Source organism: Paroedura picta, chromosome 2 (genome assembly GCF_049243985.1).
Source record: "Paroedura picta isolate Pp20150507F chromosome 2, Ppicta_v3.0, whole genome shotgun sequence".
NCBI lineage: Eukaryota > Metazoa > Chordata > Lepidosauria > Squamata > Gekkonidae > Paroedura > Paroedura picta.
Genome location: NC_135370.1, coordinates 33,643,530 through 33,658,140, shown reverse-complemented (window position 1 = coordinate 33,658,140; position 14,611 = coordinate 33,643,530). Strand labels below are relative to the sequence as shown.

The 14,611-nt window shown below is 51.9% G+C and overlaps 1 protein-coding gene across 2 annotated transcripts; it reads right to left on the bottom strand.

Moving 5' to 3' along the window:
- Window positions 1-7,079: 7,079 nt before the first annotated feature.
- On the bottom strand, window positions 7,080-12,778 carry LOC143828636 (uncharacterized). 2 transcript variants are annotated; one of them, XM_077318917.1, is made up of 5 exons: window positions 12,704-12,778; window positions 11,429-11,661; window positions 9,640-9,872; window positions 8,813-9,121; window positions 7,080-7,254 (listed from the first exon to the last, which is right to left on the bottom strand). In XM_077318917.1, the coding sequence occupies exons 3-5, from the start codon at window positions 9,726-9,728 to the stop codon at window positions 7,182-7,184; spliced, it is 471 nt and encodes a 156-aa protein (XP_077175032.1). In that variant the 5' UTR covers window positions 9,729-9,872; window positions 11,429-11,661; window positions 12,704-12,778; the 3' UTR covers window positions 7,080-7,181. The 2 variants fall into 2 exon arrangements, with proteins under 2 accessions (XP_077175032.1, XP_077175031.1); XM_077318916.1 differs by lacking the exon at window positions 12,704-12,778 and having other exon boundaries at window positions 11,429-12,692.
- Between the last annotated feature and the right edge of the window lie 1,833 nt (window positions 12,779-14,611).

Genomic DNA, 14,611 nt, shown 5'->3' with positions numbered 1-14,611 from the left:
TGGGAAGATAAATATGACTGACACTTTCGGGATGAAAACAGTACTTCCTGCCAATGTTCCTACTTGTGACGTGGCGGGGTGATATGCCCTCCTATATGAGGAAAGGATCAGATGGCCTCTGGACTTCACTGCCTTCCCAGGAGGGCCTCCTTCCTCTTCTTCCCTGGCCTGCTTGGTTCCTCCCACTTGCATATGCCCCCTCTGGGCAGGACCTCAGCAGCCTCCCCAAATCTCCTCATTGCCCACCCCCTTCCATCCTCCTGCTCCATTGCTCAGGACCTGGCTGCACCCCACCAGAAGGATGGGGTGACTCTGCCACTCCACTCCTCCCACTCCCATCCCTTCCTGTGCTGTCTTCTCCCCTCCCCTCTATCTCCACTCTCAGCTGACCGTACTCACCTCCATCCACCTAGCACCTCTTCTTCCACCCCCGAAGTGAAGCGCCCTGCCGCGGCTGGAGGGAGACACCTCAGGCCCTGGTGCCGAGACACCAGGGGGGTGTTCTCCACTGGGAGGAAGAGCGGAAGTCTTTTTTGGGGTGGGGCTGATGCTCCAGGGGAGGCAGAGGGCCCTGGCTCTCGGTCAGGTTGATTAAAGCATACCCGATTTGAGCCAGGGCTGGCCTTCCTAGTCCCCGCAAGATATAAGCAGCCCACAACCGGATCCTCCAGCCGTGATAGGTCTGTCTTTCTGGCTGCCCCTGGAAATGAAAAACAAGAACATCATAATGAACAGAGTCGCTGGGGGGAAATAAGCCTCCTGAGCTCTTCCAAGGGCTCTTACTTTGGGCAACAGTCAGAAACCCCAAGCGGACTCAACCCTCTGCCTTTTGGAGCGCAGACATCTCAGCAGTCCCTAAGGGGCCTTGTCACAGCTCGTTCCTATTGCTAAGCCCCTGTGGAGCAGCGGGAGGACCTCAGGCTGAGGTAAGGCAATGGAGGGAGCTTGTGGCTCTGGCCAGCTCCAGACCCCAGATGTCCTCTATGTTGGCGCACACCCTCTCCCTGGTTTCCTGCTAATGTGGGGGGTGGAAAGAGAAGTCTTTGGGTCTTCCTGGGGACCCTCTGTGCTGTCCTTCTCCCCTCCTGGGTGACTGCTGGCCCCTTTCCTAAGGCCTACTCTGGTGGGCCCTTGAGAGGTCATCTCTACAGGGAGATCTTGTGGGTCTTTTGTGGTTGATATCTACTGGCTCTAAGCATGTCAAGCTAAGCCATTCACCTGAAAAGCCCTCCTTTCTTACGGCTCTGTCCTCGGGCACAATCTGCCATGGGCCCATTTAGGGAATGCTTGTGCTGGGGCACGTACATGGGTTTCCTGGTGTTCTTCTGGCAGTAGAAGCGCTTAACGTTAATATAGGCAGCAGGCAGCTTGGTGATCCGTCCCGGGGGGTATTTACTCCATAAATATATATTTTTTCCTTATACAAGGAACTGGATGTTGCCTGGAGAAAAAGTGGAGTAGAACTTAGCTTGCTAATTATCCCAGATCACACACTGGCTAGGGTGAGACATCCCTCTAGGAGTCCACCTTGTTCTTCAGCTAGAGAGTTCCCTTGTTCCTACCAGTCCTTAAACATTCCCTCTAAATGCTGCCCAAGGAGCTTGCTTATTGTCCTAGGAGGCTTATTGGAGGAGTCTCCTCACTGGGACCTGGAGGTTGGCTGTGAGATTGGGAGAGGAAGGAGGAGGATCTTGCATCCTATCCCGCCAGAAAACAGACTACAGGAGCTGAGGCCTTTGTTCCAGGTGATCCTCTCATCTTCAGAGAGCCACACCAAAGCATTTTGCTCCCTTGGAGGGAACCTCTGACAGCATCAAGGAGGAAGATGCAGGGGGTGAAGGTAATTCTATCCCGACAAGACCTGCGGGAAATTCTCCCTCAAAAGATCTCATCTCAGACCTCTGTAGCCAAGCGGTCAGTGGAGACCTGAGGATGAAATGGGGAGAGCTAAATGCCAAAACTGCTTCGAATCTCTGAGCTCCCTAGAAGAAAGACAGGCACCTCTCAGGAAGCCCTCCAGATGGGAGGCCTTCCACATTGTTCTGTAAGGATGGCTGGAAACACTCAGATTCCGGAAGACTGCAGGAGTCCCCTCCGGGTTAGAATCATAGAGTTGGAAGGGGCCATACAGGCCATCTAGTCCAACCCCCTGCTCAACGCAGGATCAGCCCTAAGCATCCTAAAGCATCCAAGAAAAGTGTGTATCCAACCTTTGCTTGAAGACTGCCAGTGAGGGAGAGCTCACCACCTCCTTAGGCAGCCTATTCCACTGCTGAACTACTCTGACTGTGAAAATTTCCCCCCTGATATCTAGGTGTAAACTGCACGGAGCTTTTATTCCAAACCCAGGTTGATTCAGTCCCTGCCGTCTACACAGAATGCGATTTCCTTTTGGATTTGGGGCGATTTAAATTTTCCTTCTGCAGCAAGAAGGATTGATCCGGAGTGACCCTACCTTTATTGTGCGATATCTTAGAGTGCTTTTAACCCTCGATATTTTTCAAATCCGGATTGGGAAAGCAAGCTCCGTGGTAGAGAACCCCTGATAGGCCACACCTGCTCATGTGACAAGCTTGCCTTAAAGGAGAAGCCCCTAATTACTCTCAACTTCTGTTGGTCCTGGATTTTTTCTCCCTTCTCTGCCTTTTTCGATCCTCTCCCCCACCCCCTCCAAGAAAAGAAAGAGGCTTAGCTCCCCCTCCTTCTGAACTACCCTAACCACATGCAGAACACTTTCCTGTTTCAATGGAGGAAGAAGAAGATCCGAGTTCAAAGTGATTGGAATAAACAAAGTAAGTGCAGACTCTGCCCTAGCCTATATCATTGTACTTGTAGTTTAAACCCATTACTGCGTGTCCTTTCCTCTGCAGCCAACGGAAACAGCATCCTGCCCTCCTCTAAGTGATAACCTTTCAAATATTTAAAGAGGGATATCATGTTCCCTCTCAACCTCCTTTTCTTCAGGCTGATTCCACAACCAGGGAATGAGAGTGGGACAGAACGGGGGTTTTCCCACTGGGGGTTTGGCTCAGACGCTCTCTCCACTCCCCCCGAACCTTTTCGTTGTTGGGACATGTGCTGAGGCTAAAGTTCCTTCCAGGGGTGCCCCAAAGGATTGAGTTCCTGGGACTGACCCCAAAACATCCTTTCTAGGCTTCCCTCGGAGGGTGGCTTCTCAGGGAGGAGGAGATGGTGACCTGAGAGATGTGTCTAGAGACATTGAAGGGAACCTATGCAAGGAATTAACTGAGATGGAGCCTTTGGCTGGTCTTACATGAACTATAAGTGTTGTCTTAGCCTCCCATTCAACTCCAGAGGTCATCCTGGCTGGACTCAAAAGAAGTTTTGAGGACTTGGATTCATTAACTGAGTAGCCTCCTCACACACCCACACCCTGTGGTCTCCTTAATTCTCAACCAAGCAGTAGCCCGTGAATGAAGTAAAAAAAAAAAAAGACGTTATTATAAGAAAAGACAACAGGGAATAACCCAAAAAACAATAGGAACACTTATGAACATTTTCATTAATTACATATTAACAAAGAAAATTGGCCAGCCAAGCAGTCCGAATCCAAACTTCAGGAGACATCCCTGGGATGGTCCTGCCATCCCCGAAGATGAACCTTTGTCCTGGCAATCCCCTGTAGGTTTAACATACCGTTATCCCAGCATCACTCATCGTGCACTGAGAATATGTGGGCCACCCTGGTCATTAAAAGTGATCACAGGGCCCGACTTGCTTCTCTCTCGAGGACTTCAACATCGCCTCCTGCCTTTAAGGAGAGGGGCCCCTGGGGGCGGAACCAAGACTGGATATTCTTTTTCATTTCTTTTCTCTATGAATCCGGTGGAATTTCTTTTTGGACGAAACTATTACCCAGAAAGATTGGAATATAATTTTTGACACTTTCGGGATAAAAACAGTACTTCCTACCATTGTTCCTACTTGTGACCTACATGGCGGGGAGATATGCCCTCCTTTATGAGGAAAGGATCAGATGCCCTCGAGCCTGTGCTTCACTGCCTCCCCAGAACAGCCTCCTTCCTCATCTTCCCTGTCCTGCTTGGTTTTTCCCATTTACATATGCCCCTCCTGCGCAGGACCTCAGCAGTCTCCCCAAATCTCCTCATTGCCCACCCCCCTCCACCTTCCTGCTTCATTGCTGGGGGCCCGGCTGCCCCCGAATAAAAGGACGGGGTGACTCTGCCACTCCACTTCCTCCACACCCATCTCTTCCCATGCTGTCCCCTCCACTTCCCTCGATCTCCTCCCCCAGGTGACCATACTCACCTTCATCCACCTAGCACCTCTTTCTCCACCCTGGAAGCGGAGCTCTGGAGGGAGCCACTCTTCCAAATCTGGCCCTGGTGACGGGACACCAGAGGGGTGTTCTCCACTGGAGGGAAGAGCGGAGGTCTTCTCCTGGACGAGGCTGCTGCTGGGGGGGAAGTGGGGGGCCCTGGCTCTCGGTTGGGTACCATAAAGCATACCAATTGGAGCCAGGGCCGGCATTCCCAGCCCCTGCCAGCTTTAAGCAGCCCACACCTGGATCCTCCAGCCGCTGTGGGTCTGTCTTCCTGGCTGCCCCTGGAAATGAAAAACAAGAACAGCAAAATGAACAGAGTCACTAGGGGAAAAGGAGCCTCCCGAGGAATGAGTTATGTGGATAGGCCACAAGGAAGAAACCTGCCAGAGCAAGTTACCAATCCAGGTTATGGGATATGAATGTTCATGGGCCGTGAGGCAGTACGTTTATTGTCCAGGTCACACATCTACAGAAAGTCCTGACATGAACAGTGACAGAGAGATGAACAATGATGTAGCACTGCCTACTCTTGCTGTGAGGTTAGGGCCACCAGAGTCCTCCCGTCCCCAGCACCTCCACCATCCTGTGGGCTGCCGGACACTGTCGTGAGACTGGGGCCACCAGAGGTCTGCCAGGTCCTGACGCACCCAACTCCCCATCACTGGAAACCTTAGTTCCCCCTAAAGTCATTGTAAACCCTTCCAATGGGAACTCCTAAGCTTACTGTACTGGACATTCTGGGCCACTTATGCCTTTTATTTCAGGGCAAATATTGATTTTTATTTGTCAAGCCAGGCTTGAGCCAAGTCTCTTCAGCCCCCATGTCTCTTGGTCAGTACCTTTTTCACCAATTACATTAATCTGGCCTAAATATTCCTTGTTTAGATGTTCCTGCAGTTTCTGGATTCGCAGGACCCTTGCTGGTCTCTCTGCTTGGACCCAAAATAATATCCGTTGCTGGTAAGGGCTGACCAGAGCCCACAGCCCAAGTGGGTCCTACCCTTGCTACTCTGCCCCCAGCCTCAGCCTGCAAGTCTAGGCCATTATGTCTGCTACAGCTGCTCACCTCTAGACTCTAACGCCAAAATGTGATGCTTTGGAGGATGGACTGAGGCATTATAATGTTTTGACACCCCACCTCCAATCTTCAAGGATATTTCCAACCAGGGCTAACCAACCTCCAGGATGGCCAGGAGATCTCTTCCCTCCCCTCATTCGGGGGCTGTTAAGGACACATCCATAAAGGCCCTTGAACAACTGGGACTCAAGGATCCTTGATGTGATGCTGTGGTGTGACAGTCTCCTGAGTGCAGGCTTACTTAACCACAGCTGCGTGGAAGCCTGGGGTTTACTGACAGCTTGGAAAGGTTTCCTGAATTGTTTGGAATGAATAAATATTTTTTGTTTCTTAAGCATTTATCAGGTGAAAGTATTTAATGTCTATACTCCCCGTGATTAAATTGGTGTTGGAAAGGAGAGAAAAGGAGGGATTCCAGGGGAGTGTGTACACAGCTATGCTTCCCAACCATAATCTGAACAACTGTGATACTTCCTGTGTCTCTGGAAGCCCGAAGAATGTTTCAGGGGCTTCCAGTAGGTAAACAAGTTGAGAAAAGCTAGGGTGGGGGTGGGACATGGTCTGCTGGGGGCTGTCCTTGTAGCAACCATACTCAGGGTGCTGCATGTCACTGCTAACAGTTGGTGGATTGAACTCACAGAGCAGACTTTGCCCGTACCAAAGGAAAACTAATGCCCTCGACCACATCTAAGCCTCACCCCTCACACGGTGGTCTCCTTAATTCTCAACCAAGCAGTAGCCCATGAATGAAGTAAAAAAAAAGATGTTATTATAAGAAAAGACAACAGGGAACAACCGAACGAACGGAATTTTCATTAATTACTTATTAACAAACAAAATTGGCCAGCCAAGCAGTCCAAAATCAAAGCTTTAGGAGACATCCAAGGGATGGTCCTGCAGTCCCCAAAGATGCGTCTCCTGATTGTCCTGGCAATCCCCTGTAGGTTTAACATGCCGTTATCCCACCATCACACATCGTGCACTGAGAATATCTGGGCCACCCTGGTCTTAGAAGTGATCACAGGGGCTGGTCTTGCCTCTCTCTCTCTCTCGAGAACTTCAACATCGCCTCCTGCCTTTAAGGAAAGGGGCTGCTGGGGACAGAATCCAAGACTGGATATTCTTTTGCATTTCTTCTCTCTATTAATCTGGTGGAATTTCTTTTTGTACAAAACGATTCCCCAGAAAGATGGGAAGATAAATATGATTGACACTTTCGGGATGAAAACAGTACTTCCTGCCATTGTTCCTTCTTGTGACGTGGCGGGGAGATATGCCCTCCTATATGAGGAAAGGATCAGATGGCCTCTGGACTCTGCTTCACTGCCTTCCCAGAAGGAGGGCCTCCTTCCTCTTCTTCCCTGGCCTGCTTGGTTCCTCCCACTTGCATATGCCCCCTCTGGGCAGGACCTCAGCAGCCTCCCCAAATCTCATTGCCCACGCCCCTCCACCCTCCTGCTTCATTGCTCAGGACCTGGCTGCACCCCACCAGAAGGATGGGGTGACCCTGCCACTCCACTCCCCCCACTCCCCTCCCCTCTATCTCCACTCTCAGCTGACCGTACTCACCTCCATACACCTAGCACCTCTTCTTCCACCCCCGAAGTGAAGCTCCCTGCTGCGGCTGGAGGGAGACACCTCAGGCCTTGGTGCCGAGACACCAGGACGGTGTTCTCTACTGGGAGGAAGAGCGGAAGTCTTTTTTGGGGTGGGGCTGATGCTCCAGGGGAGGCAGAGGGCCCTGGCTCTCGGTCAGGTTGATTAAAGCATACCCGATTTGAGCCAGGGCTGGCCTTCCTAGCCCCCGCCAGATTTAAGCAGCCTACAACCGGATCCTCCAGCCGTGGTGGGTCTGTCTTCCTGGCTGCCCCTGGAAATGAAAAACAAGAACATCATAATGAACAGAGTCACTGGGGGGAAATAAGCCTCCTGAGGTCTTCCAAGGGCTCTTCCTTTGGGCAACAGTCAGAAACCCTGAGCGGCCTCAACCCTCTGCCTTTTGATGCGCAGAAATCTCAGCAGTCCCAAAGGGGCCTTGTCACAGCTCGTTCCTATTGCTAAGCCCCTGTGGAGCAGCAGGAGGACCTCAGGCTGAGGTAAGGCCATGGAGGGAGCTTGTGGCTCTGGCCAGCTCCGGACCCCAGATCCCAGGCGACCCTCACTCCAAAGAATTTTGCTCGCTTGGAGGGAACTCCTGACAGCATCCAGGAGGAAGATGCGAAGGGTGAAGGCAATTCTATCCCGACAAGACCTGCCGGAAATTCTGGCTCAAAAGATCTGCTCTCAGAACTGAGGATGAAATGGGGGGAGCTAAATGCCAAAACTGCCTCTATCTCTGGGCTCTCTAGAAGAAAGACAGGCACCTCTCAGGAAGCCCTCCAGATGGGAGGCCTTCCACATTGTTCTGTAAGGATGGCTGGAAACACTCAGATTCCAGAAGACTGCAGGAGTCCCCTCCGGGTTAGAATCATAGAATTGGAAGGGGCCATACAGGCCATCTAGTCCAACCCCCTGCTCAACGCAGGATCAGCCGAAAGCATCCTAAAGCATCCAAGAAAAGTGTGTATCCAACCTTTGCTTGAAGACTGCCAGTGTGGGGGAGCTCACCACCTCCTTAGGCAGCCTATTCCTCTGCTGAACTACTCTGACTGTGAAATTTCACCTGATATCTAGCCTATATCGTTGTACTTGTAGTTTAAATCCATTACTGCACATCCTTTCCTCTGCGGCCAACAGAAACAGCATCCAGCCCTCCTCCAAGTGACATCCTTTCAAATACTTAAAGAGGGCTATCATGTCCCCTCTCAACCTCTTTTTCTACAGGCTGATTCCTCAACCAGGGAATGAGAGTGGGACAGAACGGGGTTTTCCCCGCTGGAAGTTTGGCTTAGGCCCTCTTTCCACTCCCCCAGAACCTTTTCGTTGTTGGAACTTGTGTTGAGGCTAAAGTTCCTTCCAGGGGTGCCCCAAAGGACTGAGTTCCTAGGACTGACCCCAAAACATCCTTTCTAGGCTTCCCTCGGAGGGTGGCTTCTCAGGGAGAATGAGAGGGAGGAGGTGTTTTCTTACTGAGAGATGTGTCTAGAGCCCGTGAAGGGAACCTAAGCAAGGAATTAACTGAGATGGAGCCCTTGGCTGGTCTTTCATGAACTGTAAATGTAGTCTTAGCCTCCCATTCAACTCCAGAGGTCATCCTGGCTGGACTCAAAAGAAATTTTGAGGATTTGGATTCATTCTATTCCCCAGAAGGATTGGAAAATAAACATTGTGTCTGACACTTTCGGGATGAAAACAGTACTTCCCGCCATTATTCCTGCTTGTGAGCCACGTGGAGGGGAGATATGCCATCCTTTATGGGGAAAGGATCAGATGCCCTCTAGCCTCTGCCTCACTGGCCTGCTTGTTGCCTCTCATTTACATAGACTCACCTCCATCCACCTAGCACCTCTTCCTCCACCCCGGAAGCGGAGCTCCCTGCCATGTCTGGAGGAAGCCAGTCTTCCCTCTCAGGCCCTGGTGCCGAGACACCAGGGGGTATTCTCCACTGGGGGGAAGAGCGGAGGTCTTCTCTGGGGTGGGGCTGCTGCTGGGGGGGAGGCAGGTGGGGCCCTGGCTCTCTGTTGTGTTGCTTAAAGCATACCGATTCGAGCCAGGGCTGGCCTTCCCAGCCCCCGCCAGCTTTAAGCAGCCCACACCTGGATCCACCAGCCGTGGTAGGTCTGTCTTCCTGGCTGCCCCTGGAAATGAAAAACAAGAACAGCAAAAAGAACAGAGTCACTGGGGGGAAATAAGCCTCCCGAGCTCTTCCAAGGGCTCTTCTCTTGGGCAACAGCCAGAAACCCCGAGCGGCCTCAATCCTCAGCCTTTTGGAGTGCAGACATCTCAGCAGTCCCTAAGGGGCCTTGTCATAGCTTGTTCCTATTGCTAAGCCCGTGTGGAGCAGTGGGAGGACCTCAGGCTGAGGTAAGGCCTCGGAGGAAGTTTGTGGCTCTGGCCAGCTCCGGACCCCGGATGTCCTCTAAGTTGGGGCACACCCTCTCCCTGGTGTCCTGCTAATGTGGGGGGTGGAAAGAGAACCCTTTGGGGCTTCCTGGGGACCCTCTGTGCTCTCCCTCTCCCCACCTGGTTGACTGCTGGCCCCTTTCCTTGGGCCTATTCTGGTGGGCCCTTGAGAGGTCATCTCTAAAGGGAGACCTTGTGGGTCTTTTGTGGTTGGTATCTACTGGCTCTAAGCATGTCAAGCTAAGCCATTCACCTGAAAAGCCCTCCTTTCTTACGGCTCTGTCCTCGGGCACAATCTGCCATGGGCCCATTTAGGGAATGCTTGTGCTGGGGCAGGTGCATGGGTTTCCTGGTGTTCTTCTGGCAGCTAGAAGCACTTAACGTTGTTTTTTAATATAGGCGGTCGGCGGTTCGGTGATCCGTCTCGGGGGGTATTTACTCCATAAATATATATTTTTTTTCCTTCTATAAGGAACTGGATGTTGCCTGGAGAAAAAGTGGAGTAGGAGAACTTAGCTTGCTAATTATCCCAGATCACACACTGGCTAGGGTGAGACATCCCTCTAGGAGTCCACCTTGTTCTTCAGCGAGAGAGTTCCCTTGTTCCTACCAGTCCTTAAACATCCCCTCTTAATGCTGCCCAAGGAGCTTGCTTATTATTCTAGGAGGCTTATTGGAGGAGTCTCCCCACTGGGACCTGGAGGTTGGCTGTGAGATTGGGAGAGGGAGGAGGAGGAGGATCTTGCATCCTCTCCCGCCAGAAAACAGACTACAGGAGCTGAGGCCTTTGTTCCAGGCAACCCTCTCATCTTCAGAGACCCACTTCAAGGAATTTCCTCACTTGGAGGGAACTCCTGACAGCATCAAGGAGGAAGATGCGGTGTGTGTGTGTGTGTGTGTGAAGGTAATTCTATCCCGACAAGACTTGCAGGAAATTCTGGCCCAAAAGATCTGCACTCAGACCTCCAAGGTTATTGAAGACCTCCATAGCCAAGCAGTTATTGGGGACCTGAGGATGAAATGGGGGGAGCTAAATTCCAAAACTGAATCTACCTGTGGGCTCTCTAGAAGAAAGACAGGCACCTCTCAGGAAGCCCTCCAGATGGGAGGCCTTCAACATCGTTCAGGAGGGATGGCTGGAAACCCTCCCTTGTGTGCCTTCCTCCCCGGTCAAGCCGCTCCTTCCTCAAGGCCTCAGTCAGAAGAGAAACCTGCCTCTCAACCCCTGGCCTCCCTAGGAACAGAGTGTCCCTATGGCCAGAGTACACAACACAAGGCTACTCATCCTCTGAGCAGCTTACTCAGAAGGAGAGGCATCTTCCCAGACCTCACCACCACCGACTCCTTCGCGGCCTCACTCAGATTCCGGAAGACTGCAGGAGTCCTGCCCAGGTTCCTCACCCAGGAAATGAGAGGGGGACAGAAAGGGGGTTTCCCCGGTGGAGGTTGGCCTCAGGCGACCCTCTCTCCACTCTCCCGAACGTTTTCCTTGTTGGGACTTGTGTTGAGGCTGGAGTCCCTTCCAAGGGTGCCCCAAAGGACTGAGTTCCTGGGACTGACCCCAAAACATCTTTTCTAGGCTTCCTTTGGAGACTGGCTTCTTAGGGAGGACGAGAGGGAGGAGGTGTTTTCTGACTGAGAGATATGTCTAGAGACCGTGAAGGGAACCTAAGCAAGGAATTAACTGAGATGGAGCCCTTGGCTGGTCTTTCATGCATTGTAAATGTGGTCTTAGCCTCCCATTCAACTCCAGAGGTCATCCTGGCTGGACTCAAAACAAGTTTTGAGGATTTTGATTAATTAACGGAGTACCCTCCTCACCCAGGTTTTCCTTGTTTCCTTCAGCCGGATTTGAGTCCTTTAGGCCCCACAAACTTTGATATCAGGTGTGAGGTTTCATGCAAACGGATGCTTTCTCAGCCATGCACACAAAAGCTCACACATGGAACACAACTTTGTTGGGCCACAACATTTGCTCTGCTACTTCAGATGTACAGGGCTTTCTTGTTTTTCTATTTGCAAATCATTCAACCTGTACTCACTGTTTGTCTGAATAATAGGCATCTTCACTGCTCCAGACCTCTGCTGCAAATGCCCCCACCGGTGCTGGGAGGCAGGATGTCCCACTGGACGGATTGTGATGCAAGGCTTTTTCTGGCCATCCCCATGGCAACCCTGCAGCCAATGAGGCAGAGGCAGGAAGGAGCTTTGGAGAGGCTGGTGCTGAGGACAGCAGAGGGCCTCATGGCAGACAGGAGGAGTGACCAACCAGGGGCTGCAGACCAGAGACAGAGGAGAGGGGAGAGAGAGCAAGTTAGGTGAATTGGGGAGTATTCCTTCCCTCTGCCTGGGAGACACTTCTTGGTTCCCAACCTCTAGGTGCAGCCTGGAGATCTCCCAGAATTCCAACTGCTTTCAGGCAGCAGAGATCAATGTCCCTGGAGAACCAGGCTGCTTTGGAGGGCAAGCCCTGTAGCATGGTGTCATCAACCCACCCCCCAATAAACCGTCCCTCCCAAGCTCAAATACCCGGACCTCCATGATCTCCAGGGCATTACATGTCTGAAGCTGGCAACTCCAGAGAGCTCAATAAAGGCCTCCCTCCCTTTGTACATCCCCTTGAGTTAAGGAGGGGAATCTGCCAGATGTCCCGAGCATCAGGGCTCCAGTATCCCAGCCCCCTCTCCCCAGTTGGGCCTTCCAGTTCCTGAAGTCCTGATCCTGCACCACCTTCTCAAGAACTCTCTGCTGCAGTCCAGGAAACTCTGGATTCATAGTATGGATAAGATAGTAGCATAGCCAGGGGTCTTCTCACATGAGTCAAAAGAGAATATTCAGTCCCGACGAGTAAGTGTAACCTACTCAGTTTACCTTTTCGAAATAAAAATATTATTTTTGATCAAAAATAATATTTTTATTTCGAAAAGGAGAGAGTTCACATCTATGACAGTGTGATCCCACCTTGTGACACTCGCATTTATAGAAGTAACTATAACCCAACTTCAACAGATGTTATATTGTTCCAAAGATGATATCTTTGGAACAATATAACATCTTTGGAACAATATTTGGAACATTTGGAACAACCCTCTTTGGAACAATATTCAACAGATCTAACAGCCAACAATAGTTAACAATTCAGGCCTGTTATATTTGAGCAGATCAGAGCCTCAGTCTTTCTGACTTCTGTCCAGACAGTCCCTTGAAGAAACACCGACTTGCAGCTGGGCTGTGTTGGAAGGACTTCTCTGAAGTCTCTGGTACCTTTTCATTCAGATGGAAGGCAACAAAGTACAAACAGCAGCATGATTCTTTACCTAAAATGTTAATAGATAGTTTTCAGACAAAGGAGTGCTTCTGAGTGAAGACTTCTCCTCACAGCTTCAGGCCTCCAATCTTCCTGGGGAAATTGCGCCTTTTCTTCCTTATAAGGAATACCCCAACTCTCCATCTCCCTCTAGTGGACTCAGGGTTACATACGGAAACAAGCACCAAGGGCAACCCAGCCCAAAAGCCGAGAACATTTGCAAGCTGCCTGCCATGCACCCAGGCCTGTGCTGGGGATGGCTAAGTAAGCAGCAAGCTGGCACCCCCCATTACAATACCAGGAAGTTCCTCCTTTAAAACATTCGTTTTCTCTAGGAGAACTCATCTTTTTAGTCTGGAGCTGTAATCCTAGGGGATCCCCAGGTCCTGCCTGGAGACTGGCACCCCAATTACAATACCAGAGAGTTCTCCTTCAAAACATCCATTTTCTCTAGGAGAACTCATCTCTATAGTCTGGAGCTGTAATCCTAGAGGGGACCTCCCTTCTCTCTGGCATTCTCCTCTGGCTCTCTCGTTTGCGGTTTAGGCCTGGTTTGGCGGGGTGGTGGTGGTGTGGAGGCATGTGCTGGTGGCTTCCATGTCAGGCCGGGGGGAGGGATGGCTTAGTGGCTGGTGTGCCCCAGAGTCTGTAAGGTGGTGGGTGGGGTGGTGGTGGGGCAGGTGCTCCCCCTCAGAGAAGACACAGCCTGGCTTCCCCCAGCTTTTTCGCAGGAACAAACTGCCTCAGGAGGGTGAAGCCGAAGAGCCCTCATGGGCCCCAGGCAGCTCTCTCACCTCAGGAGAGGCGTCTGAGGGGCCAGAGACTGCGAAGACGCGGCCACGTTGTGGGAAGACCGTTAGGGGCGGGAGTTCCAATGTGATTGGGCAGCTACTGAGTGGACAGCCAATCAGAGGCGTACAGGCACCAATGATGGACCACACTGGCCATAACCGTTAACACCAAACGTTCCCAGGACCCCTTTCCCATTTTACTGAGAAGCTCATGGTTACAGATGCAGTTGGGGTTGCGGGAGGAAGTTTCGGCTGACTCAGCGCCTACCTGATTGGGCGTCCGTCTAATGGATGGCCAATCAGATAGGTTGTCCCGCCCCCCGACCAAGGTTCCGAAGCCTCCAACTGCTGCTCTTGCCCAGGAGCCCCCCCCCCAGTCCCTGCTGTGAAGGAAGCCGCTAACAGCCCCCGAGTGAGGGGAGGGACGAGATCTCCTGGCCCAGCCCAGAGGCTGATTACTGCCGTTTGGAAATATTCCCTGAAGTTTGGAGTTATAATGCCTCAGAGTCCATCCTCCAAAGCATCACATTTTGGTGTTAAGAGTCTAGAGATGAGCAATAGGAGAGACAGTGGTCTAGACTTGCAGGCTGAGGCTGGGGGCGGAGTAGCAAGGGTAGGACCCACTTGGGCTGTGGGCTCTGGCCAGCCCTTACCAGCAACGGATATTATTTTGGGTCCAAACAGACAGACCAGCAAGGTTCCTTGCGTCTGAGGGGCCAGAGACTGCGAAGACGCGGCCAAGTTGTGGGAAGACCGTTAGGGGCGGGAGTTCCAATGTGATTGGGCAGCTACTGGGTGGACAGCCAATCAGAGGCGTACAGGCACCAATGATGGACCACACTGGCCATAACCGTTAACACCAAACGTTCCCATGACCCCTTTCCCATTTTACTGAGAAGCTCATGGTTACAGATGCAGTTGGGGTTGCGGAAGGAAGTTTCGGCTGACTCGGCGCCTTCCTGATTGGGCGTCCGTCTAGTGGATGGCCAATCAGGTAGGTTGTCCCGCCCCCCGACCAAGGTTCCGAAGCCTCCAACTGCTGCTCTTGCCCAGGAGCCCCCCCCCCAGTCCCTCCAGGTCTGCTGTGAAGGAAGCCGCTAACAGCCCCCGAGTGAGGGGAGGGACGA

Bases quoted from the DNA above. Each gene is read 5' to 3' on its own strand.
- LOC143828636 (XM_077318917.1), bottom strand. From the start codon at position 9,728: ATGCACCTGCCCCAGCACAAGCATTCCCTAAATGGGCCCATGGCAGAT. The intron at 9,122-9,639 runs GTGAATGGCTTA...TTTCATTTCCAG, and splicing joins AAGAAAGGAGGGCTTTTCAG to GGGCAGCCAGGAAGACAGAC. The intron at 7,255-8,812 runs GTGAGTCTATGT...TTTCATTTCCAG, and splicing joins GAGGTGCTAGGTGGATGGAG to GGGCAGCCAGGAAGACAGAC.